Raw genomic sequence first — 27506 nt, 5'->3', positions numbered from 1 at the left:
AACAGATATTAGATGTCTCCCTTCGGGAGGGCTGGGGTGTTACTGAACGTGATCCACTCACCTGGACATGGATGGATTCATTGCTAGCGCTGGATAGGGGTGACGGAATCCCCCCGGAGGGATGGAGTACATGTGCTGGCCCTGCCTGGGAGACAGAGGTACACGGAGTGAGCGAAGACTGCAAAGTGAGGTGGATCAAACACAGCTGACAGCTAACCCATCAGCACTAATCCTCCCCTCATCAACTCAAATCCCCTGCTTGTGAAACAGCACCGCTGCAATTGATTACAGGACCCATGGCAAAACCAATAAATGCTCATAAATTCCTCTTGTCGTGATACTGTCATGATATAGTTCTATGCTGCCTTAAAACCTGGGTGTAGCAATCAAAAACTTTCTGGACAAGAAATACAATTTTTTTTCCTTGCTTGACTTGAATTTTATAAATCATTTATTGCGCTTTTTTAAATTTTAGATCAGGGAGAAGCGGTCGAAAGTTGGCCACTAAGCCAGCGCAGCTAATTAGCTAACATCTCTGGTGGTCTGTTAATATGCATCATCACAGCAGGTGGACGCGCCCACAAAGCGAACTCATTCCAAGAACGTGACGCAAGATGGTCGTCAAAAAAATCTATTTTTTAGGCGAGCACATGTAACTGCAGCCAGTTAAAAGAGATATGATATGTATAAATAACTAAGTAATACATCTGGCTATGCAAACAGATCACAATGAAAGGAACGTACTGTGGCATGAGCCAGCTGAGAGGGTGTGCAATGGAACCGACTGCACCAGGAGACAGGGGGTAGTATGGAGACAGTTCTGATGGGTGAGGTGTCCGAGGAATACCTGCGGAGGCCACAGAAAGATCAGTTTAATAGAAAAAAAAAAGTCTATCAAACTTCCACAATATATGCCAAATTGTTTTTAAGGCGCGAAACTTTCAAGCCAATAAGATGTGCACTTATCCGTGCACATTTCAGTGCTTAATTTCATATTATTATAACACAACAACTGTAGTTTTATCGCCACTTTTCCTTGCAAAAAGATTCCATGTGAAGGTTAGTCCATCCATCAGATGCTTTACCTGTCTTTGGGTCAAGGATCTCTGGGGAGAGGTGCGATGGCGGCGTGCCAGGGGAGAAGTGTTCATTGCTGTAGGTGATGAGGGGCGTCAGCGGGTGGACATGGTGAGCATGCTGTACCACTGGGACTTTATTGGACTGAAGGAGACACAGAGAGCTGAAGGTGAGCAACAAGTGCCTGACATCATGATTGCAGAGAGTGACACTAATGTGTTTTTCTGTACTAGTGTTTTATTTACACATCAAAGAATTATTTATATTTGTATCTGAAGCAAACATTTTGTCTCCCATAAGTGCATGATTCACGCTGGCTATTGTACAACAGAAATGCACGCCATAAATAGGCCATAATTTGTGAATGCCCTCCATGGTAAACATCACAGTTTATGCGTGTGACTGGCTCTGTGATGCAATCTGGACCGGCACCAAGAAGCAGTAAAAAGGCCTCGCGGACACATGCCAAGATCATTACGGCCATTTAGCTGAGGAGAGAACTGTTTGTTCAGTCCAAGAAGAAAAAACAACGGTGCCACCGCGTCCAAAAGTCGCACCAGCAAGCTGCAAATAAACACAATGGGGCTAAGGTAAACGAAACGACCATAAACATGTGGAGCCATCATCTCCCACTCCGTCTGACAGCAACCACCACGGGCGGATTACAAATGCTGCTAATGTTGGAAAACCACTTAAAATTCTGTATAACTTCAGATAAGTGGTGACGAGCAGAAAGGCCAGCAACACGCAGAGTATGTCTTTCCCTTATTTCCACAATGCTTCACACACTGTGAAAAAACAAGAAAGCACACATCCTCTGTGAGATCTGACCAGCATTAAGAAAGGATGATGAAGACAATAATAATAACCAGCGTCTCTACTTTCATTAGGCAGCACTCAGCCTAGCAGTCATTTCCCCTGGCTGCAGGGCTGAATAGAGCACTTGTTGGCTCAACTTGTCACAAGGGAGGGTCAAGGGGTGGGAGGGGAGAAAGAAGTCTTGTTCCTCCAGGCTAACCTTTCTTCAATATCCCTCCCCACCCCCTTCCCAACCTCTGTCTCTCTCTCTAACGTGGTCTGCCAGGGAACAAGGTTTGCATTGAGAGTCCTGTATGCTCTCTTGCTTCACGCTGCTAAGAATTGTTCCAAATGTTAGCTTTTTCTCTGCAGCTTTTTTTTTAAGAAAAAGGAAGGTCCAACCTTTTCCTCTTTAAAAAAAAAAGTCTTTAGCAAAGTGGTTTCTCCTGTTTAAAGCAGGCTTTGATTCAGGTAATGCCAGATGGAGTGGGGAAAATATTTACTGGTGTTAAACATGGCTATATTAAGATCACTTTCCACAAGAGTTCTCTTTTTTTAAAATGTCTCCAGACTTGGAGGACGCGAGGTAAATGCATACGGAGAACGGAGGGCTCTGGATCGTGGTAGAGATGGTGTTGACTTAGTAGGTTAAAATCCTCGGTCCCACATGTCATGTATATTTGAGTTGTGCTTTGTTGTTCCACTTCATGTACAATATGCCGACTTATGAATTTCCCTATATTGTGAGAGCTGTTTGAGACCTCTAGACCTGGGTGCCAACACATTTTGGGAAGCAGTTCAGTGAGAATTTGAAATGATACACATTAATAATTCATATCTTGGAATACATGAATCGGGCGCTCCAAACATATTTCTAAGTTTGAAGGCACTAGTTTCAAATCCAGGCTGCTTCCAGCCTGACAAAATGCAGAGAGAAATGCCGTGTGCAGCTTCTATGGACGCAAAACTATTCTGACCTACATGCTACCTGTTAGAGCTTCTCTGTTAGAGATGAAAATGGATACTTGAGCTAGCAAATTCCTTTTTTATTTCGACATATATTTTTAATTAAATGAATAGAAATCAGCATAATTATGAGCTAGTTTAAATTAATTAAATTCCCCAGAACTCAGACATCATAACTCAAAACCAAACAACTTGTTTATCAGTGCCTTTTTTGGCTCGCTTTATGTCCGGGGTAATATTCCTCAAGCCCGTGAAAACCATCATAGGCGTAGTATTATTATCCACAAGCCAAGTGTAAGAGGAAAACCGCAGGAGTCGTGAGCCTCGTTTTAAATACAAACAACACGTACAGACGCTGTCTACGCCAGAAAGATACAAATCTTTACATCGATGTGCTTGTTCCAAACATGTCTGCAATGGTGCATAACCCTCATCTATCCAAGTAAAACCACTCGGAGCTGCTCATCTGAAATAGCAACAGGAAGGTTTAAGAGAGAGAGAGATGGGGGGAAAACAAAAAACAAAAAAGCCAGAGCAGAAAGTTTCGGAGCCGGTGCAGAGAAAAGATGTCTGTCTCTGAAGAGGGCTTAAAGCTAAAAAGGCCGAGGTGGCAGCACCTAGCCTGGCTGTCCAACTTGGAACGGTGCTAAGAAAAGCACAGTCCTTGGTCAGTGTGGGTGGAGGAGTGGATTTCATTCAAGCAAACATGTTTTTGGATCCTGCACATCTGAATTGAATTACTAGGCAAACAGCCGATGGGGAAGAGAGCTTAGAACAAACTGAATAACCCCGCAGCTTTGTGTGTCTTTATGCTCGGCGATTCTGGGTGGGAGGCTCAGAGGCCTTTCAAAACTCGAGGAAAGACGGCGTGAAAAGAATGCCTGGCATGCTGAGAAATCCGAGCCTTGTTTGTCAACGCCAACAGGAAGCGGACGTGAAAGGGGACTGACCGTGTCGTACGGTTGTGTGTCTTTAAAATCAGCCACTCCAAAAAGTATGCCATTCATCACAGGCAGTGCGCGCCTTTGCGACTGGTCATCGCCTCTGACAAGGTCAACGGCATTATAATTCTAGGTTAGAATAATACAGCATCAGATTACTGGAGTGAACATCCTCAGCAGTCATTAAATAAATGAAGAGAGCTAGCAAAGTCAGCACCATAAATATGGCTGTAAACACGGACAGATCTCTCTGGAGCCTAACCAGCGATAAATATTTGTAAATTATCAGACAGTAACATTACTTTCTGGTGAATCGGCCACTAATAAACAGTATCTTTTCACTCAGTCTGCAGCACTCGATCTGAGTACGCTCCTCTAAAGAGTTCGACTGGAATCAAAGCACTGGTTCCTCATCACATTTCTGAAGAGGATCCTGTCTCTGCAGTGGCCCAGCAGGACTGCAGACCTTAGATCAGTATTCAGTACAGTCCTCCCAAATCCTTTGATTTCATGGATCTCGGTTGTTCGCTGCCTAATGCAAAACGAGAAAATCTCACCGGACTCCCAGTGAAAGGTCTGTTAAAGGAATATAGGTCGAAGGCAAATATGTGTATCGCTTTGGGGAGGGAAAAAAGTGTATCGTTTTTATTTAATATTTCTTCTTAAAATGTTTTAAGAGCCCATAGATGTAGAAATTACACCAGACGCATGTGGGAAGACAAAAAGGCATCTCTGGAATCTTGCTCTCTACCTTGCCACTTTGATTCATTTAAACAATTCGGTGACTAAGTAGCTTGTGATACGCTGACAGGATCAGGCCCCTTGGTGCCGTGATTACTCCATACCATGTTGAAACAAAGAGGGCGATTCTGTCAAGCGCAGATCGGCCCATATTTGACGACTGAGTGTGCTGTAATCCAGTAAGCATCTGAGGGACAGACAGCCAGTTCTGTCTGATTAACGACTCACAGCTTCTCTGTAAAACAGATTAACAAAACTATTCAGTAATGAGACAGACAACAGGTCTAATGAATGAATTACTGCAAGTAAGTACGGCAAGGCTTGTGATCACTATTAGCAAAGTGGGAATCGATATATTATAGAAGATTCCTCTCCTCTCCTCCAGCTGGGACACTACTGATGGGCTGACAAGTTCTCCATACTGCATCACCTGGCCCTGCAGCGCCTTTGATGCATTATTCATGAGGCAAGCCTCTGAGCACAGGAGCTGAAATGGGGGTTTTTGGGGTTCACTCGAGTGCGCATGTGTGTGTGTGCGCGCGCGAAAGACACGCTGTGGTATGTTCATGAAAAAAAAGCTTGTTCCCTTCTTCCCAGTCCTCCAACCCCACCATACTACCAAAAGCAATACCAACTGAATGCTAAACAAACCTGTCTGTTGAATAATTGAGGATCTCGGGCAAGAGCAGGCTTCCGATTAGCATACAGGCCTTATGGACCCAATCTGTGGCAAGATGGTCTTTCCCCGGACCCACCGAACACAATTTCTATTCACCAACATCTTTTCTTGTTTCACGCCAACAGAATCGTCAGAAATGTCCAAAGCCCAATGTCCCTCTCAACCCAACCAAAAGGGGGAAATCACAACCCAAAAAAAAAAAAGTTTCACATATCAACATGTGGCAACTCGCTAAAAGTTATTAATGTGCAGAAGAGCCTGACTGAGCAGGCCTCTCCATAACAGACTGCAAAAACCTTATCAGTGAACCCAGTTGTCGACATGCTTTTAAAATGCATGAATACGCATATCCCTATAAGCAGGCCCCAGCAGATAATCCAAACTGTGGCGGTCCATCTTCACATAAAAAAAGAAGCAACAATGTCAAATCTAACACACGCAGGGAACAGGTCCGCTTCAGGAGTCCCTGCTGGGGTCTCCTCAGCGTCTCCTTGGGTCTCTCTCTCTGGCTCCTCTTGGCCCTGGGCAGTAATCCCTGGCCCCCCGTGTGTGCCCATCCGCTCCCCCTGCTCTCATTAGTGCAGTGTTGGGGCCTAGGGAGCCTGCAGGCCTGGGGAGCCAGCCTGCTGCTCCCCTCCCACTCTCCTTCTCTCTCCTCGGCTGGAGTAATGAGCACATAATCAGCCTGGCTCCCTGTCAGCAGCAGCACACCAGAGGAGTATGTGGGCACCTGGCCCAGCAGGGGGGGTGGGGACGGGGGAACGCAGGGGGTGGTAAGGGCACAGCGGGGTGTTTCACTTTTTATCCTCAGTGCCCACAGTGCGCCGTACCCAGCGTTCGATCTACCCACCCCACATCAAATAACCCTGTGGTCCCAGGTCACAAGATAGAGCGTAGCGACTTGCTCATCTAGATGACAAAATGAAAGCAGTTACACTTTCAGTGAACTTCCCCATCACTGACACTGATTTAGCGCAAAAAAAAAGCATAATTATTTTTTCCGCAAGTGTTTCATACGTGACATTTGACAGCGCACCGCCCGTGCATTACAGCCGTCTTAACAGTATTAGCATTAACAACGCCAACACCAGTACAGAGCTTGTACAGATGTTGAATTTAAAGGCAATTTCCAAGTTCTGCTGTGCATATACAAAAACATTTTTTAAACATTTAAATGCATAAGAAAAGAGAACACATGTTCCAAACTTCCAAAGAGAAATACACAGAAACAAATTATACTTTGTATTCAGACAGTTTTTGCCAGAAAACGATCCCTCGCATTCTCAGACTTCTACATTGTTTCTTTCTGTACTAGCTTTTCTGGTTTAATGACATTCAAAGACATGAAGGCCGCAAGACACAATAGAGTCACATAAAAAGTAGCAACAGCTACTGAAGGACAGAACAGAAACAATCCAACCGCAGAACTAAACCTCAGTCAACGTTCTTTAATTTCCTTTAATCCAACTGCCGTCATCGCATTCATTTCTGTGAATTATTGCTCGCTACAATGGGGATTCAGACAATTTTATAGTGTTCAGTACTGGCTAAACAGCAAAACTTCACCAAGCAGCTGCTTAGAGTCTAAAAGAAAACCAAAAAGGGTCACTGATAGGTCAGCATTTTTTCTAATAGAATATCTTTAATTGAGACATAAAGTCAGGACTGCAGTCCCATGAGCAAACTCTGTTTTCTTCACAATTTCCCATTAATTGCTCTCAATGAGGACTTTGTCAAATGCATCAGTGCAATTACAGGATTCAGAGGATCAACCGCAAACACAGCAAGCATGTCTAGTCAGGATTTAAGGTCAAGGGGGCTGAGTCACGGCGACTGTTTTCGACTACAGAGCAGTGACAATGGCTTCCTACTCTCCGCACTGTTTAAAAATTGGCTTCCTGAACCAGAAAACGCCCCGATACAATCATGCAGGTGAGATGCTAGATAGTAAACTTCAGGCTCCACGTTATCTTGTGTTTTCCATCTGAAAAAACACACACATCCCTCAGTGAAGCCACAAACCAAACAGGTCTGCTGAGACCCCGCATTGTCTAACCCGAGTGAGACACCATCATGATTAGCTCACACCTGTGTGGGAAAGTTGAGGAATGGCAGGGAGGATCAAACTTGAGAGATTTATGCTGCAGACTGAGTTATTGTGGTAAAGACAGACAGGCTGCTGAGCAGCTGGACTGCGGGTGTTGCAGGCTGTGGTGGGAAGCTGCACATGGATGGGTGGGAACCGGCAGATTTGAATGCACACGATAACTTCATTATCGTGAATAATCGCATTACGCTCATGGTCTGATTAAAGCATTTATACGGTTCGCAGTAAATTGATTCCCTCAATACATTTATATGATTTGTCTGATAATTGGGTTAATGTCTTGTAGGATGCAGCCGGGAGGAAGCATCTTATTAGCGCCACAAAAATAAGGGAGGGTAAATAGTGGGACTCTGCTGGTGTGCACATTAATGGATTTGCTGAGCTGAGTTGTGCAGTGTGCGAAATTCTACTCCGTGTTTATTTCTTCCCTCATGCAAGCTGTTCTGCTGCTTGTCAAGCAAGCACTTAACTTATTCCACAATCTTTCTGACGCACGCACTGAAGCAAACCTGCGGAAGACGTCCGACACTTGCAGCGTGCACGTGCAGCAATCCAAAGTGTTTGTCAGTGATCGGTAATGCCAAGAATTCGGAGTCGAACCCCGCTTGCACATCTTATCGTTGTCTGGCTTGAATTTTGTTCTGTTTTGAGATTTACTTACTAAATGGCCAGGTGTCGGAGAGCGAGAATCCTTTAGTCCTGCGGATCCGGGGACATCTAGAAGTGGCCATTTCATCTGCAAGTACTGCAAGTGAGAGAAAAAAAAGAAGCAGCGTTGAACCACAGCAAGTACACACTACAGGGAAAGGGGGTTACAAAAAACAACCGAAAAACTGAAAATAAAATATATGGATTTAACAAAACGCATTCAAAAATAGAGTCTCGTGTGCAAAAGTCACTCTCTAATGTGAGTGTAGGCAGACCAATCTTTTTTTCTGCACAGTGCAAAAGTGGCATAAAATGGTGTCAAACCCACAGAGATCTCCAGCAGACACCTGTACGAGACCCGCAGTGCTGCTGGAGTCTGACAGTGAGTTCTGGCACAGCGGAGAGTAGGAAGAGCGATGTGAACACAACGGACTGGTGGAGGACTGTGAAATTGCCGTTTGTCAGGGAAAAACAAGAGGCCAGCTGTGGGCGCCCATCGCTGAGCGGGTGGGAAGAGACAGCTGGAAGGAAGAGGAAGAACCATCTAAAGATCAGCAAAAGACTCCTGACTACCCACCTCAATCCGTATGGCCCTTTGACCTGATCGCAGCCCCTGCTCGTTTCTTTCTTCTCCACACTTTTTTCAAATATGAAAGTAATCATACTCTTTTTTTCTGGCATTTGCTAGACAGAAATCTGCAACTGCTTGTCAGATTATTACTGTTCTTCTCTCCCTTTGTGAGAAATGCGGTCAAGAAGAGGTTTTACTGCTCGATGCAACAAACTGAGCATTTTGTTTTTGTCCCACAGCAATAAAGATAGCATGAAGCCCGAGAGCTCCAACCATCTGGTTTATGAATCAGCTTAAATACCGGATACAGCAGCTTGTCATGCATGTGGATTTTCTCCCTGGTACAATTTAAAAATAATCAAGAGTTTTATTTTATAGGTAGTGTTGTTTGTTTTTCATTCATGCCCATGTCGAGTTGACACATAAAGCCTTCGCAAGTCATTGTTTCGGTAGCGTTATAAATTCTGTCACATGTTGTTGCGCAATTTCCCCATGCATCCACTGTTATCAGTCTGCAGTGAACTAGCATTGTTTTATAAATAAAACTCCATGTATGACTTCCAGTGCAAAAAAAAGTCCGCCCACTGGAAACATCTTGCTAATAAAGAAGGTCATTAATAGTACCCGTCGCTTAGAAACATTTAAAAAATAAATTTTTTAAAGCTGGAAAAAATCAGCTAAAGACTATATGCAAAGCTTTGTCCATTTTCTGAAAGTCGGTGCAGGATAAATGATGACAAAGAGGCAAACTAGAGGAGTCATGCATTCAGGTTTTGATTTTTAAAACTCCATTCATCACTCCGGGTTTGTAAGGAGGAAGGAAGCTTGGATGGCTGTGGGTTAAAAATGGAAAAGACATTATGGCAGGAGAGGGAAAAGGGAGAGGAGGGAAGAAAAAAAAAACATTTTCAGGAATTAGTTTGTCGGAGCAGGCAGAGGGTATTGTTTCCTGACAGCTGGGGTCCAACAGAGCACTAAGGTAGGGGGAGGGGACCTTTTTTTTCCCCTTCGAAAAGGGGGGAAATTCTTGGAGTTGACATCAGCCCTCTTCATTTTCACTATACTGCTCAGGGCTGAATCGTAGGTTCCAACTAATGGGCCCAAGTCCATACAACTGTCAGGAGGCAGTTGCTTTTAAAGGCTGCTAGCTCCCTATTGAAACTTTACTCTGCTGTGTGCATAGTGCCTAATGAATGCTACTCTCCGGAGAGAAAATCCAAAACAATGCAGTTTTCTCTGTCTAATCTATGTCAATCATGAGTCCTTCCACAAATGAAACGAGCGCTATTGTGAGCGTTTGGTCTGGCCCGGCCGTGCCCACCCCAGCTCTCCCACCCAATCCATCCCTTATTTGACAGCTTCTGCCAGGACTGAGGAACATGCCCCCGGGCACTTTTTTCTGAGCACCTACTTTTCTTTTAATTGCCAGTGTGCCCTATGTAGCAACTGTTCACACACTCCCCGAAACATCCAGCCAGGTAATGCCAGCCGCACACTGTCACATTAGCTCCAGTCCACACTTTGAGCTACACACCGCTCACTCATACATGAGAGGGAGAGAGGGAGGGTGCTCGAGTCTGTGAGTTGCTTCTGGAAACAAAAGGTGAGGAATTGGGGGCCATGCTGCTTAGCAAAAACTTTCTCTGTGTTGCAGTGCAGAAGGAAAGAGAAAAAAAAAAAACAGGTAAAGTGTCAGAAGAAAGTTTGCACTGCAGAATAGGAGCCAGCATTTTTTTAAGTGGCTGATTCAAATGCCGTGGCTTAAGCGGTACTAGATGTTTGTAAAAGAGTGAAACAGGAGATAACCTAATATAAATTAAACTGCAAGACATTTGGAAATGCTTTACACGTGCCCTTATTTTATTAGAAACAAACGCAGCCATATGGTTGAGGTCTCATAGCAATGCCTGTTTCAGCATGGGGGCTGGAAGCTCTGGTAAGCACACTCGGACAGAGTACTGAAAGAAGTGTGTAACTAAAGTGAAGTTTAGCTGATCCATTTTCGTAACTCTCTAATTGTCTTCCAGCCTTCCCTGCTGCCTCCAACACTCAGAATAGACATCAGTAGAATGTGCTACTTTTACAGGACCCAGATGCAACAAAGGTGGCAGTGATGCCACTGAAATTTTCCAAAAAAGCTGCACTGGAGGCGTTTGGGTTTTTGAACACAGAGAATACAACATATGCTTGGGGGCATGTGGCCTGCCAGAGCTGGGTTCTAATTGTTACATTGCTCTCACAGAGCAGAGGAAAACACAGCCAAGAGTCTTTGTCATCTCTGAAGTGTGCGCTGCCATACTCCAGGCCAACAGCGGAGCACGGAGAAGAGACAGATGTCTGGACATTTGCTGTCAAACTAAGTCAGAGAGTCTGCCAAAGGGACAGAAAAAAAAATCCAAACTTTTGCTAACAACTATCTGTTAACTTAAAGGTCGCACTGAGGAGTCGTGTTAAGCGTAAATCTAGGTAATGTTAATTTTGCTATATTATCTAAAACGGATTGCAGGATTTTGCATATGTATTGGTGGCGGTGGATCAGGAAGTGGCTCAATACATGGACCCCCGCCCCTACCAAATGTTACTTAGTTATAAAGGGCATAAAATGAAGCGCTGTTTGAATGTGCGCGAATGGGCAAATGTGGCTTGTGGCAAAAAGCGCTTTGAGTGGTCAGCTGGAGTAGGAAAGAATTATATGAGCACAATTCCATTTACCATTTAGCATGATATGCTCAATTGGATTAACTCACTCAAATCAACAGAAAAACAGTCAGACAGGCAACAAATAAAGGAGCGAATATGCATAAAGTGGCAGCTCAGACGCGGCCTGGTGCTTGTAAAAGCGGCTTCGCCCAACTTGCGGTGAATAGCCGAGCAGCAGGAATGCCTCCATGGATCACCCCGGCAGATAATGTCAATCACCTACTGTGTGGAGAACTCCTCCCCATTGTTTTCTTTTAACCCTCCTCCCCAACAGAAAACAAATGGGCCACACAGCTTGCTGTTTGGCTGAGGTGTTAATTACCGTCCCCCCGGCCCATATGAACAGCAACTTCAGACAATAACCCTGTCAGGCTCCCGGCAGGAACAGTCCCTCCCAGGTTTTCTCTGCTGATATCACCTGCTCCACGCGGGGCTATTGACACCTAAACCTGATCTATGCATGAAACACAATTAAAGACTTTAAGGCACAAAGGAAAGTGTGATAGGTAGCACCCGCCTTTGTCTCAGAGTTTGCATTAAGCGCCATTGTTTGTCGACATTAAGGACAATTACGCAGACAATTGTTAAGCAAACCTTGGAAGTCATTGTGCTAATTAGCGTGTAATTGATGGGGAAATGACAAGCGGCTCAGCTGGTAATACCCGCAATACCGTCTGCGAATGAGGCTACTACCTGCACTGAATGTGGACTTTTCAACTGGTCCACTATGAGGTAAGTATGCATTAGTAGCGGTGGTAGGGAGGTTGTTAATTAGAGGAAGATTAAAAAAACCTAGTTTGGTGAGAGTGTAAGTTATGGTGATATTTTTATTGCAGAATACATGGAGTATATAAAACTTTTGGGGTTGAAGCCTGTCGTCTTGGTTTATACTACATTAACCGTGAGAAGCCCGTGTTGCTGCACTGGAAATAGCATGCTGCTAATGGCTACCACATTTGAAGTGTCCATTAGCCCACAGAGGAATGAAGTTAAGTGACTATGACAGGGGCACTCCCTCAGTTTGCCAGGCTTCTATTGTGACCCGGTTGGTCGTCCTGCACTCTTATTCACAGCCAGTAGAAAAACTGGGTCAAAGGTCAGACATCCAGAGTGCTGTGGTTTCTATGACGACGTGGCCTATTAAGGCCAGGCTCATTGGCCTCTTAACATGCTCTTGTACACAAAAGAACTATTAGTGCAAAAAAAGGGGAGCGAGGAGAAGCAGCGCCGGGGAGGTCCTGAAAGCGCAGCGTCAAGCTTCTTCCGACATTTCCAAGACGGTTCGTGCAGCACTGTATGTCAGACGTACGCAGCGATGACGTGCTCTTCCGAAAACAGGCAAGATACGTGGGTTTGCGCTTTTCTCAAAAGGTCTCAGCTTTAAATTACTCAATGAGCGATGCCGTCATATGACTACCTCATGTGTATTCTGCACAAGGCCAAACTCACCAGCAAACCGGGTTTATTTGAAAAGTCCTTGGAGTGAATTTACTGCTGTTTCAGTAATAAAACAGCATTAACAGAATACAAGGCCAAGACAAACCCCCATAAAAAGCTTCTTTAACATTCTGTCTCAGTGAGTGAGCTGCAACTTAAGCAGGCGTTTGCATTTTTGCAACTCAAGCAATTATTTGTTTCATGAGGCTACTCTTTTTTTTTTTTTTTGTCTTCCTTGAGCATGACATGGTCCTGAGTTATTACTTCCTGCATCTAGAGTGTAACCAACGTTAACTGCAATGTGTGTGTTAGAATGAAGCCGCCATTGTTCTCCTCCTTGGATTTCAGCTAATTTTAATCAGCCGTTTAAAGCTAAAGTGAGGGTACAGTCAGGAATAAGTGAGTAATTTTGTTACAGAGCACAACAGCAGGTCACATAAAAACTCACTGTGTAATTAGACGCAGGAGAAAATAATTATACATCTGGTAAGAGCAAGGCCATCTCATAAAGACAGAGAGTAGGGTGCAAAGCTATTCAAAGTTAATTATGTGAAGTCAGTTATGTGGTTTTCTGCACCTTTGGAGATCTGCTTTCGATTGTCACAAACGGCTCCCTGCTAATGTCACAATGATCCGATGTCAAGACAGGCTAGCCCTCTAATGTCCAAGATATGCTTTCTGCTCAACGACCCGCGGCATTGTTTGTCCAGTCGCGCAGGAACCCAACGTTTTTATTGTTTGGGGAGTAGCCTCGTTTCATTGAAATTCACAGCTGTAAACGTCTGTATAATTAACTCCAGAACACGACGTGGTTACCAGCAGTCGGCTGGTTGTTTACAGTAAAGCTCGACTTAGAAATCAAATCTAGGTGTGTGTGTGTCAACACTACGCCAATGACACACAAGTGAGACCTGAATTTTTCATTTATGACCAAACACAAATTGACCGGAGACAGCGTGGGTTACCAATATAATGCTGCGTTTTCTTGCCAAGGCGTTTAGGAGGCAATAATAAGTTCTGCATGCACCCCCACCCACTCGCGCTGAACGGGGCAAATACCACAGCGTGGTAATCACTCCCAAATACACAGGGAAGACATAAAAATAACCCCTCTCTCTTCTTTTTCCAGAAATTGCAAATAAATATTTACCCCCAGCCTCCGAGAGTAAACACACGTACGTCTAAAAGTGCACCTTTTTTTTCTCACTGACAGAGCACAATTGTTTTTCTCTCTCTTTTTTTTTTAACTTCCCAAGAGTAGCTGACAGGGCTAGAGGAGAGGCAGCAAAGCGTCGTGAAGGGGGGGAGTCAGTTTTGAAAAACTGAGGTGGGCATAAGTGGGTGTAGTGGAGAAGGCAAGCGAGAGAGAGCGAGAGAGAGAAGGAGGAAAAAAAAGAGCCTAAATTAAACACATTTGTTTCTGCTCTCACATACCACAAGTCTTATGAAAACAGAGGGCTGATTGTGTTCACTCTGCAAGTCCTACCCCCCTCCCCTCTGTCTCTTCACCACCACCCAGCTCCACTCCCCCAACCCCTGTCCTGAGCAGCAGCAGCCCCTAACCACCCCCCCAAACACACACACACACACACACACAGCTGCCTGCAGATGCCTCCTGTGTTTGCTCTCTTGAGTGCTAAAGCGCAAATCTCCAGGCCCCGCAGACTTCTGGGCCCTGCCTCATCTCAGTTTTTACTACCTGACATCCCTATCACCCCACTGCAAACTCCACTCCCTCCACTCTCCTCCAGCTCTCTCTCACACACACACACACACACACACACACACACACACACACACACACACACACACACGTTCAAATGCCACAGGTATGTTTCAGCCACAGTCAGTCCTCAAACACAGGGGACCCAGAGAGGGACTGAGGCCATATAATTTAAGGTGGCAAAGCTGTGGAATCAGTCGCTTTGACGTGGAATCAATTCATTTCCATCTATATGTCGCTGTTTTTAAGCTCTAACAGTCATGCAAACTATATTCAAAAATCATTTGGCACAAAAGAAAGAAATTTGCTACATGTGCTACAATGTAGCTTTTGAATCGAACAGTAAAAGCAATCTCAAACCTCCACAATGTGTGACACAGCACAAAATTGCCATGACATTCCCCGGGATTAGTTATGCGTACTGTCAGCAGACTGCAGGGAGGTCTGGAAGACTGCCAGCGGGGTTTTTTTTTTTTGTTTTTTTAATACCTGAAACATTTGTAGAAGTCATTTCCTTACAGTCTGCAGGCTTCATTTTCATCGTGCTGATATTGAGTGCTAAATCACGATTTAGCAATAGGCTTGTCTATAACTTTGTCCCCGTGCAGGGCTCTTCTTACATCTCTGAAACTCTGAAAAGCTTGAAACCCATCAGACAAAACCTACACGTTCACGGTGTAAAGAAAAGCCTATAGAGGAATCACAAGGCGGGATGGGTCATTAGGTCCTTTACCTCTTCAAGGTTCACCAGGTCTCTTGAAAGCAAAACAATGAAGCAGGAACATGAGCAGAGAACCATCAATTGCCTGAGAATATCAGTTTATTTTAATATTGACTAAATCACTTTTTACATATTTTAGGAAAACATGTCCAGTTTTGAGCAACTAATATTAATTCATACAGGCTGTCACAACTTTTTATAGAAAAAAATCTTCATGACATTAACCAGACCACTGAGACCTCGAGGCTGGACATGCTACTTAAAACAATACAGCTGCTGCTATCTTTCACTTTCAATGCAATCTAATGAGAGGGGCAAGGTGATTATGATCAGGGGCTGCTGTAAATATCAGATTCCCTGGGACAGGGTTGAGGAGAGGCCCCCTTACAATTACATAGTATTCAGGAATGCAGGGCATGAACCACGGTAACAGGGAGCTGAAGACAAAAACGCTCACATCCCATTCTGAACGTTTAGCTCACACCATGCGACAGGAAAAAAAGGGGGTTTTACAAACAGCCTTTAAAAAAGTAGGAAAGTTTATCTTTCATGGAGAACTGTTTCTGCGATACTGTGCCACAATGCAACAAGCTTCCACTCAATCCAAGCTGCACACTTCTGCAAACAATTAAATGTTAACCCAAGGACTGTAAGCTGCTCAGAGAGAGAGAAAGAGGGAGAGGATAGGAGGGGGTGACTGGAGAGAGAGAGAGAGGGGGGGGGGGGGGGGGTGCTTGTGCACAATTACAGCAGGGATTTATGGCCTGAGAAACAATTTATAAATCACAGCGCCTGAGCTAATGTGCTCCAGATTGTTCTCCATGCAGCTGCAATTTTGGTCTGCGTGAAACGGCATAATAAACCTGGCTGGAGGACATGTTTGGGTGGTGGCGGTGGTGGGGCAGGGAGAAAAGTTGAGATTGTGGGTGGGGGCTGAAAGTTTTGAGGTGTTTTGAACAAAGAAACTGAGAAGGTTTTTTTTTTTTTATTATTATTATTAATATTATTTGAGGCCGGGTGAGATTGTGCTGAGGTGTGATTCTTAATTGAGAAAGGCTAAGAAGGTCTTAACAGAAATATTCAAATTATGCAAATAACCCCAGTTAAAGATTGGTGGGAGGTTTGGGGGGTAATAATGGACAAAACAGGAAAAGCAGTGAAACCTCACAACAAGCGCAGTAACATTGCAGTGAATGGTTTTCCACTCACTGCAAAAACCGTGAAAGGCACTCTTTTAATTACACTTCTGACATGAGTCGAAAATCATTCGGGTAATGAAAAGGAAAGACAAATGCTGCAAACTGATCCCTTCATTGTGGCTGCTGGGCTGATGTAGAGGAGGGGATCGGATATGCCGAGGGGAAGCCTGAGCTTTCGCGGCCACTCAGCCAACTGGCCCTGAACCTTGACCTCTAACCCTTCACCCAGGGGGGCAAACAAAGCTCTGAGTGACATCTGAAACTAGACACTCTGTGGGGAGAGAGTGTCTGGACAGGACTCAAATAACCCCATTAACTCTGCAGAAAAGATTTATGGCTATTTATTCTCCATCTGCAAATTTCGAAAGCTGAAGAGTCACACAGATCTGTCAAAAATAATCGAGCGATTAAGAGGTGCGCAGCGAGTTTTATCCCGTTTACTTGCCAATATCTCCATCATGCATGAGGATAGGCAAAAATGCGCCATAATTAACAACTCTGAGTGGAGCTGTGATTAGCAGTGGTACACACATATGCCAACAGTTAGTCTGCAGCAAAATAAATTCTGCTTAATATGAACAGCATGAGTCCGTCTTCAGGCAGTTTTAAAGAGAGTCACTGATGCATATTCACCCGCACCTCTGATGGATTTCTGTACAATGGATTACGTAAACAACTCTGGCATTGGTTTACTGTAAACAAAAACAGAGGGAAAAGTTGATGGTAAATGTGCTGCGGTGAATGCGATCGCTCCGTCGCCAGAATGCTGAAAGCCACTGTAGTATTTAAATCAGGCAAGGAGGGAGGAAGACTGGGCCAAGCATTCTGTAGCTCAGCTGTGAGGCTCTAAGCCGTTGCCCTAGGGTCTTTGTCCTGCCTTTCAGGGCAAGTCTGAGGTAGTCAAAGACCCTATTCATGACCGGCGCTCCCCCTGCCAACACACCCATACAGCCCCAGTCAAGTCAGCCGAGAGCTATAGAGCCTTCCCATTTCACACGAGAATCAGACCTGCCCCTAAAGCCTGCTTCAGGGATTTCCAATAGCCAGCTCCTCTAACCCATGTACAAATCAAACAAAAGGGCTCCTTGGCCTATTCCATGTCATATAGGCTTGATTAGATCTTTTTTTTTTCTAATGTAGCTACTCTACATTTGAAGCAAATAAGTCAGTCAAATATGTAGGGAATTGTTCCGATGGAGATCCTGACCCTACCCCACATCCATGATTATCATCTGATACAAGATCAACCTCATGCCAACACTTACTTCTTTAAAGAAGCACCCAAGCTGAGTATATCAAATGATAAACTCTCAACACAAAGCAACCTAATCATGCTGATTATCTGAGGGCAGGCGTTAGGGGAATCCCGCTATCTGTAAAGAGTGTCTTATGTCTGCTGAGCACAAGGCCCTCAATCACATCCCTTACTCATAACTAATCAAGAACATTACCTCATAATTTTAAATTGAGCAGATAAGGTCAGGGAAGAGGGATATCCTGTGGCTGAGAGCGATGCAAACAGCTCAGGCCATCAGACGCTTCTGCTGCTCCTGCTGTTTATTCTAACAGGATCCACAAGTCTGGACCGAGATAAGGAGGCTACACATTTTCGATGACTTGTGCCTTTGCTCGGCTTTAATCTAATTTGCTGCTCCGCAGAACATTGTGACTTCTTAACAAGTACAATTGGTTTATGAGGCTAACGGGGAAAGAGAGGGGCACCCAAAGGTTAAGTTAATACCAATATCAGGACAGGCAGCCTGATCTCATGGGAAAAGTGTCAATGTGTGATATTTAACAAACAAATTCACATTAAATGCATTTCTTTATGGGGTTTCCTGGTTGTTGTTTTTTAGATATCTAAGATCGGCGTGCCCTCATGAACATTTTGTAAACTTCACTTAAAAAACACTGTTGCAATAAAGTGGCAATGCATAAATTCTTTTACAAGTACTTTTGCAGACAGTTTTTAATGATAAAATGCAAACCACTAAAGCTTACACGGACACGTTCCAATAACGGCTTAAACAACAGAGTGAAATAATGCTTCTGTGACATACATTTACCCCAGGCTAATATGCGTGTGTCTAAATAAATGTATTAAACACGTGACACTAGCTCTCCGTCTTTATTTATACAGTTACATATACGATCCATTACTTACGAGCTACCAGAGCTAAATTCAGTTTGCAGATGGCGCGTCAGTCTTATCGGTTACAGCGATGGCTCTATAGTCAAGCGCGTGCAAGTTTTGGTCTATTTCAATACAACAACGTGCAAGAAATCATCATGCGGCAACTTAAAATGCGTGACAAAGTGAGAGATGCATTTGCTTTATGGGTAAAGTGAAAATCTGCACAGGTTAAAGCAACTCTTAAAATGTCAGTGCGGAACAGGTCACGGGTTGTGTACGGGTGCAACGTGCGGATGTGTGACATGTATCTGTCAGTGGGCTACGAGCTCCAACAGCACTCCCAAACCTGCTCCACCATTTAACTCGGTGGGAAGCGGCATTGCTGATTTATAACCTCAACCAGAAGAACAGCTGCTCTGCTTGCAGTCAACTAACCTCATTCTGGAAGGATGTCCATCCACTTCTTAATTTAGTATGACACTACAGCCTCACTGGTACAACGCATACGCATGCCTTTATTGGGCCGCACAGAGCACTTCCGTGCCCAGCATATGAACCGAAGCGAGGCCTGGTGTAAATCTCAGTAGTACTGATGCTACATGCACATGATCTGATATCCTCCTGCTGTTGTTGACTGGGTTGTGACTGTAAGGTAATGGTAAGGCATTGTGGTCTACGAAGAAGAAGCTGTGCTCTGTGGGAGACAGAATCCCTCAGATAAGTGAGTGCCTCAAGGTCTGGAAGGCAGCCCACCACAGGATAACAGGCAAAGGAATAGCAGCACCCGTATCTGCCCCAGTTTATGCTTCTACCACCACATCTCATCAACAATCTCTCCTCATGCCTGCTCCTTCTCCCTCTGCTGCTGCCTGCAGTGCTTAAACTGAAAACAGCTGCTTGGAATACCAGACTGATGAAACCCTGTTTAGAGCTTTTTTTTTTTGTCTTCCTGCTGTACAATCACATTTTACTAGCGAGGAGTTTAAGGTACAATTATAGAGGGAAAACATTTCTTTATGCGACCTAAACAGTAGTGGTTATGGGTATGCATGGGCATACAAACACTTATATAAGGAAACAGTCACTCTACCCTAATCTACCAGTTAGACTGCTGTGGTAGGGATCATTATGATTTTATCTGCAGTTTTCACTGAGAAGCAGTGTACTGGAGGTGAAAAGACTAGTTAACCGATAAGACTAATTTAACCAATCCAGACAAAAAAATCACAAGTTCATCTCCTTTCTTTGTCGTATTACACAAGCGATTACACAGTTAATCCACCTTCATTCAACTGGCTGGATCATAAACATAATTATGGTTAGATGCAGGCATAATTAAGGCCCGACCGATATATCATCCGACATTTGTCTAGCACAGGTAATTTAGTCATTTAAAAAATGGTATCCGACAGAGTTGCTCCGACTCCAACTCTGACAAACTGTATTAAGAATAAAACTCCTTCTCCGTTTCTATGAGGACAGAGACACGCACACGATTCATGCGAGCTTTAATTTGCACTAAGAACAGCTTTTTTTAATATGTAACAGTTTAACCAAAAAAATGAGTGACAAAGAACGCGAGCTTTGGTTTTCCATTGCTTCTAACTAAACTATATTTGAGTCTCACAATAGATTCACGATGCAGAGATTATCCGCTAAGCATTGCAATTGTTTGAGCGCAAAGTAAGGACATGTGTAGACATGACTCTCTATTTGTTCACCGGAACGCCTATCGCCTATATTTAACTCTTCAACAAGAGTTTTGTGTTCCGAGACTAGAACAGCGGAGACATCGGCGTGCGCTCCGAAGCGCTAGACGTGTTCACCTGTTTGGCCAAATGTATCTCGACTTAAACACAAGTTCTCCCATTTTTTGTTTGGTTTTTTTAAAGGAGAAAAAGCAGTGTACCAAACTGAGCAGCAGTTCTGGCCAAACGCAGCAAACGAGAAAAACACATAAATTGATTTAAAAAAAAAAAAAAAAAAAACACTCGCACACATATTCATCTTGGCACATCAAAGGGATTCATTGATGTCACTGAACATGGGGAGTCTGCGGCTGGAGAGGGGAGATGTTGGTTATCCTTTCCTCAAAGGGTGCTGAGATGCTCCTGATGGGCCCCGCGCTCGAGAAGCCAGAGAACGCTATAAACAGAATTTCTAATGTCAGGCGGGCGAGTGGGTGGGTTAGGTAGTGAACCAGCAGGCTATGGGGTAGCGGGAGGAATTGACGCCAGCTCATGCTTTCCACAGAGATTAGAGAGAGAAGGATAGAGACCAGGACTGACACCATTTCACACAGTTGTGTGTGAGGGATGGTAGGAAGAAAGCATCCGTGGGCTGAAAATCAAATGCCAGATGCATGCATCCCCCCCCCCCAAAAAAAAGATTTGCATGTGACACTGCTGGAGATGATATAAAGTTATAACATCTACTGATTTGTTGGTTAGTTTCTGTGTAAATTGGAACATTTGCAACATATTATTAGCTGCACTGGTTTGTGTTGCACTAATTAGAACTGACCTTGATTACCCATGTGCAATATAAAAGCTAATTGCTGAGAAATACAGCCGTGAAATATGTACCAATTCACACATTATGTGGAAACTGAGAATGTAAACATCTCTCCCCTTCTTCTGCAACTAAATCACGATTGTTTTTCAATTCCTTTAAGTCCGAGCAGAGGGTTCATTATCAAAATGACTCCAGGCGAGAGCTCCCAGCCAGTGATGGCATTTCTGCGGGCGATCGAGATCTCCTTCTAATTGGATAGTGTCACCAAATTGATGTAGATGTGTTTGCCTTTGAAGGGAAAAAATCCTTTAAAAACTATAAACCTAGTCAAAAATGTTAGCTGTGTTGACACAGCGCTTGGGTATAAAAATATTTGCACGCCAACATTCAGGAATACAACACTGAGCGTTGTGAGAATGTGAGCGCCCCGTACACTGTTCCCTCTGTTGCAAAATATCCACACAGCATCACCTGAACGCCCCCACTCCCCCAACCCTCCTGACGCTCACAGGCTCTGCACAGACAAACGTGCAGCACGCATGGTTGCATGTTTGCTCATTCACACACACACACATGCAGCAAGGTGAGTGAAATGCCAAGTGAGCCACCTGATGAAAAGACATCTCCACACAAACAGGCTTTGCTTATGCAGGGAGAGGCCCTTTTATTCAGCGGGACAATGTCTGTGTTGACTTTTCTTTGTCTGCACATTTTAAGCACCAAAAGCACCAGAAAGAATTGAGGGGGGGTGGCGGTGGTGGTGAGAGCCAATGCGGCATGCAATCGTAGCCACTGACATGTCCAGACTTATACAAGCTCTCCATTCATATCTCGATCTCAAACCATTTTCTATTCAACAATCATGCTCGGGAGTTCGAGTGTCCCACCGTGTATTTGATGAAGATATGTTTGAGCGGCTAACCTCGCTCACACTCTCTCGCCACCTCTCACACACAAGAGGCATTTCGCTCGTCGGCGAGGATGATGGTGATGTAGTGGCCGAGTTATCTAAAAGTGCTGATGAAGGCAACAAGGGGCGGTGGCGTGGAGCGGAGTGCGTGTTTCGCCAAGTTAAATCTGACAGTCTTCGATCACAATGCAAATCAGTGAATTGGCAAACATTTAGCTGGATTTGTGCTGATAACTTTGATAAAGAGGGGAAGAAAACAAAACAAAAATTTAAAAAAACAAATGCTCCGGTCCTGCGCCCCACAGCAGGCAGAGGTCTGGTGGAACATCTCTGCAAACATAAAACCTCCTCCTCAGCTCTCAGTGGATTACAGCGGAATGTCAGCTCAGAGCAGGCTTTAAATCAGTTATGCTTGGCCCTCAGGGGAACTCTGTGCTGATCCCATGTAGGCCTGTCTCTCATTGCTCATGATAGGGTTGCCACATCCCAATTTTTTTTTTTTTAAGTTAGGGGCTCAAAACCTTCAAGACTGCAGAGTAAAATTACTGCATGACAACTCTTGAGCAACACCTCACGTCTATTATATGCACTGAATGCACATGCAGCATTACTACACAAAAGCAGCTGGTTGGGAGAGCACAAGTAGGAGTTATAAATAGTTTCATGCAAATGTGAAAATGAATGTCTTGCATACATACAAAACTAAAAAAAACAAAACATTTACATTACGCTCAAAGGTATCAAGCTGCCTAGTCTGCACCAGGAAATGGAAACGGTGGATTTTGTTGCCTGGCACTAATCACACGATCTGTGTGAGAGACGCAACTTTAATGCGTCTCATGCAGCACAAGTACAACCGCGTACTGCTGGGCGCTTGTAAAACAAATGTGGCAGTTCCAGCAGCAGGGCGTTCCAAGCTGCACAACATCATAAAAGTATTTGCGGGCACCAGGATGGTTTTTATGTCAAGACGGGAGAGGTGACAAAACAAATTCATTTGCCCTGTAGGAAGAAATTTCATCTCACTAGCCTATCTGCATATTCCACAGAATGATTATTCGTGATAAGCTTTACTGCAGAGCTCATCATGTGTGTAAAATGTGTGATAAATATTATTCTGTAAACCTATCTGCACTAAACTTGATCCACAGGTGTAAATAAACCAGACTCTCGCGATGAGAGGTGAAAAAAAAAGAAAAATGTTGAGCCTTTCCCCAATCACATTCACGACATTTAAGCCACGAAGCCAGTCCAAAGCCCAGTACAATATGGAGACCTTAAGACGACCGCTAAGTATGCCAGCTATTGTCTGCCTGCTTGTTTTCTGCCACAGTGATGATTGACACAGTCAGCCCACTTTGTCCTATTGACCCCATTCTTTTTTTTTCTTCAAATATAGAGGATTATACCTCAGAATTTAAAATCCCCTGTAATTATTTGTTACTTTGCCACAAGCAATAAGCTGTATTAATTTTCCGCTCTTGTTTTCCTAGAGAAAATACCAGGAAGAGAGAGGCATTCATACCAGACACACATGACAAAACAAAGCAAGGGACGAGATAACAGAGTTAAAGCCGTTAGGTTTGTTTCTTAATTACACCAAATACATCTACCACAGTTTCCTTTGGGGGGAATAAACGTATTCTAATGCACTTCTATTCGAGCACGTTTATCTCTTGGGTTGTGACGTCACTCCTCGGAAAGTCTGGTGGCCAAAACCAACAACATAGACAAACTACAAGATAGCGTGCATCACATGGAGTGAGGAGAGTAGCCATTTAGTTAATGAGCCCCAATGGAGACCTCCAATGAAGCCATCAAGACTGCTCAGAATAACAATGGTCAACTAACGCCTTTCTAATTGAATGGAAGGTACAGGGAGGCAAGGGGAGTGGGCAAGGAACAGTGAAAAGGATAAAGGGGGAGGGAAGGGGGGCTGGGTCTTTTCAGTCAGATGCCTGCCAGGCCTTAACGAAAGTACTTATTTTGTTTTTTTTTTCCTTTTTTTAGGGTGGGGGGTGACATGGCTTGGGGGATGGACAATCTCAAGAAAAACAGAGCTCACAAGCAGAGATTATTTCAAGGAAGTTTGTGCAGCACCAATTACATTGCATTTAACAGTCTCCCGATTCCAAATATTAAACTACCTAAAATGTGTGTCTGTTTGACCTTAAGTGTCCACAGCATTACTAACTGGCTACCCACTGCTGTGTGAAAATGTCATGTTTGAAGCTAAGCACTGCAAAAAAAGCAAAATTGCAACAACAACAACAAAAAAGCAGCAACCAAACCAATAATCAGTATTAAACACTATAAAATGTTTACAACTTCACAAGCTGGGAATGCCTCAATGCAACAGGTTAAATGACACACTCCAAACTCTGCATCAGCAACACTTGCTTAAGACTGTCAACCTTATCTGGACATTTAAAGTCTCTGGACAGCGTCTGTCGGGGGACACAGTGCAGTGAAATGCCTCCCGTGTGTGTCAGAGTGAGGTATTACATTGTTGTTACTGTAGGATATGACCTGACCAACAGCCTTTTCCCCCCTTTTGCGGAGTAGCTTTTAATATGCAGGCCAACAGAAGAAGTTAGCCTGCCTATCAAAAGAAATGCCACTGAAGCTAAAAACATTAGAAAGAAATGTGGTGCAAGTAAAAACAACACGAGAATATCTTGCGATTCTAAAATGGCATTTTAGAAGGAACAGCAGCCTCTGCACTGCAAAATACAAGTCCCTGGAATAACAGCACTTTAGATAACATCAGCTTTAGTAAGGCGAGGCCACTATTAAGTATATAATGAAGACCCAGTGTGAAGCTGCAGCACAGTTTTTGTAAGGGACTGTCAAAGTTGCTCCTTATTTTCAAAAAGACTGAGCAACGTGTCTGAGGTTTCCATCTGAATAAGAAGTTCTCATATGCGAGCCTTTGCGAGGGGTGGGTGGCAGGGAGAATTTTATATCCCCAAAAAGAACAAAGAAGTAGTTAGTACTCCTTGAGAGGCCACTCGGAGGGAATATGGCGGTCTGAGTTGTGCACAAGGAACTTTTACGCACGGCCAAAGTTTTTTGCAGAGTAAGAGGGAACAAAGAAAAGAGAGCAAGGGGAGGGAAACACATCCGCAGAGACACTTACTGTTCTTGCACTGGGAGACAGCGAACCATTAGAAAGGTATGGATTGGTGAGGTCTGGGATCATGAGAAACGGGTAGCCAGGATAGTGTGGACTCTTAAAAAAGCCACCATCTTGCTGTCTTCTCAGTGCTGCAGGGATAAAGAAAATGGTTAAGCAAGACACAACAATTACCAGTTGCACTATGCAAAAGACCCAGAGTTCCTTTTTATTATTATTATTATCATTATTATTATTATTACTGTTATCATTACCTTCGCTGAAGTAGTCTCTTGTTTTCTCATAACTTTCTGAGTCGGGTCTGGTTTGGGGGCGCCTCTCTGCTTGCTACAACGGACATTAGACACAGACGGAGGAGGAGGGGGGAAACTAGTGAAACTTTCAGCGCTATTAAATCCCATTTCTTTTAATGCTGAGCCCCGCGGAGAGCACTTAAAATGTGCTCTGCACTTACCTCCGAGTCTGATGAGCTGCTATTGTTTTCCGACTCGTTCACTAAGGAGGATTTCACATCATCCAAATCCCTTTCCGCTGACACATTTTCGGAGATCTTTTCCTCCTGCTCCCCTTCGTCTTTAAACGATATCATTTCATCGTTGGCCCCCAAATCGTCCCCACCACCTCCGTTTAACTGTGGCATTTTCGCAGACGAGTGGAGAGTATCAAGGAGGACGAAAAACAAACGCAACAATTGACCTTTTCTTCTTTTTTTTTCTTTCTTTATCTGATCAGCGTAGTCCAAGCGAACCACTGGAGCAGTAAACTACAAGAAAATGTTCATATTTTAAAACTCCTTTTTCATCCTCTGAACTTGATCCCGTGCTCCATGTCGAGCCTTGAGTTAATAATCCACAATTAAAAGTTTGCAACGGCGACAGAAAAAATCGATGAAAGCTTGGCGTCGGTGGCCGGATGCGCCGCAAACTTGGCAAAGTTTCGTCTCCTTCGCAGGTTGTGGACAACTTACGGTCCCTGTGTGTCTCTACTTTTTGTGCCGCTGAGGAATGGGACTTTCTTTCCTCCTACAAGAGTCCGGAGACCACATAAACTACAGCACGCGCGACAGCGAGGTTATTCAAGAACGAGCAACACGTCCGATTTCATCTCCTAATATCCATGCGTAAGAGAACAACTGCTCAAGTTTTTTTAAAAAAAGAAGAAAAAAATGAGGAAAGAAAAAGGGAAAAAAACAACAACGACACGGGCTGCAGTTTTCTCCACTTCGGACTCGCTTGCTTTCCCCGAGAACCGACAATTTGTTATGTGGGCCCCCAACGTAAACAAAGTTCATAACTAGAAAAAGAGAAATAACAAAAGACGTGCAAAAGTATAAAAAAACAAAAGGTTCAGCTGGACGTGCTCGCCCTTTCCCTCCACATTGCTGCCGGGGAATGCGCTCTGAAAACTACTTGGTTGTTCAAGTGGAAGAAAAGCGCAAGCCCGTCCGTAGAGGAGGAGTTTGCGCTGAAAACCGACACTTCATTCACCGCCGTGTAGGCTACATCAGCTATTCTTAACCCTAAAGCCACCAATGCGCAGTCTCCATACAGACCATGAAGTGATGAGGGGGGGGGGGCATTTTAACTGGAGGGCTGCGTGACCACAAATAAATCACCACCCCAATATATTATTATTATTATTATTATTATTATTATTATTATTATTATTATTATTATAGACAAATTACGAGGTGGACTCGCTTTGTTTTAAACATGCGAATAAAGCACAAACAGCGCGTCATCCTAATCGCCTTTTAATAGTTTAAGTAAACACCAGCAGCAGTCTATCGTGTGACGCGACCAGATGATATTCCAAGTATTGTTCAGGTAAGCAGCAGAGACCACGCCGCCTCCATCAGGGAAGGAGGAAATAACAGGCCAGCTTTTAGTGACAAACTCGTAATTACACGCTTCTATTTAAATTGCACGTCTGCGCTGCCCTGAAACAATAAAGCGCAATAACACCCGGGATAAAGCACGGCCTATTACGGCACAGCTACCAGGCATGACAGTGAGGCAACAAGGCTCTGAACATCCAGGCCTCCTGTGACATGCCTGGCTCACTTCTCTCTCTCTCTCTCTCTCTCAAGCACATTGCCCCATTGTTGATTTGAGGAACAGGACTGGAGCCTGGTTTTGCAAGCTTTGGAAGAACAAGGGAAGTGGTTACATTTTTTTAAAAGATATGAAGTAACCTCCTCACAAATCTTAAACACGGGGATGAATTTTAAATCCACGACAAATGAAATGAGCTGAGTTTTTTTTTGTTTTTCTCGCAAAGTATGGAGAGTTGCTAAAGTTATCCAGAGGTGCAACACACTTAGGAAAGTGGTTTCATTCTTCAGGAGCTTTTTCTTTCTTTATGCCTCACGTTATCTTCGCATTTCTTATTCCAAGTCCAGCGGACCTCAGACTTTTCCTGACTTCTGATGCAATTCGACATTCTTCGCTTGCTTGTGAAAAGCAGTCACTGATGTTGTTGACTGTGTGTCAGCAAGCTGAAGG

At 44.0% G+C, this 27506-nt stretch overlaps 1 protein-coding gene across 2 annotated transcripts in view; it reads right to left on the bottom strand.

The window, feature by feature from the left end:
- Nucleotides 1-26465, bottom strand: part of tcf7l1b (transcription factor 7 like 1b) — a 33172-nt gene extending 6707 nt beyond the window's left edge. For both annotated transcript variants that reach the window (XM_005922719.3, XM_005922720.3), the window contains exons 1-7: nt 25457-26465; nt 25257-25329; nt 25006-25133; nt 7971-8054; nt 1086-1221; nt 745-847; nt 62-145 (exon numbers count right to left, since the gene is read on the bottom strand). In XM_005922719.3, the coding sequence (XP_005922781.1) occupies nt 62-145; nt 745-847; nt 1086-1221; nt 7971-8054; nt 25006-25133; nt 25257-25329; nt 25457-25642 (794 nt within the window). In that variant the 5' untranslated portion in view covers nt 25643-26465. The remainder of the gene's footprint in view (nt 1-61; nt 146-744; nt 848-1085; nt 1222-7970; nt 8055-25005; nt 25134-25256; nt 25330-25456) is intronic.
- Nucleotides 26466-27506: the final 1041 nt, after the last annotated feature.

This window comes from Haplochromis burtoni, unplaced genomic scaffold, assembly GCF_018398535.1.
Source record: "Haplochromis burtoni strain Fernald_Lab_line unplaced genomic scaffold, NCSU_Asbu1 Contig_62, whole genome shotgun sequence".
NCBI classification, from domain to species: Eukaryota; Metazoa; Chordata; class Actinopteri; order Cichliformes; family Cichlidae; genus Haplochromis; species Haplochromis burtoni.
The sequence above is the reverse complement of the archived record's forward strand: the minus strand, read 5'-3'. Positions and strand labels throughout refer to the sequence as shown.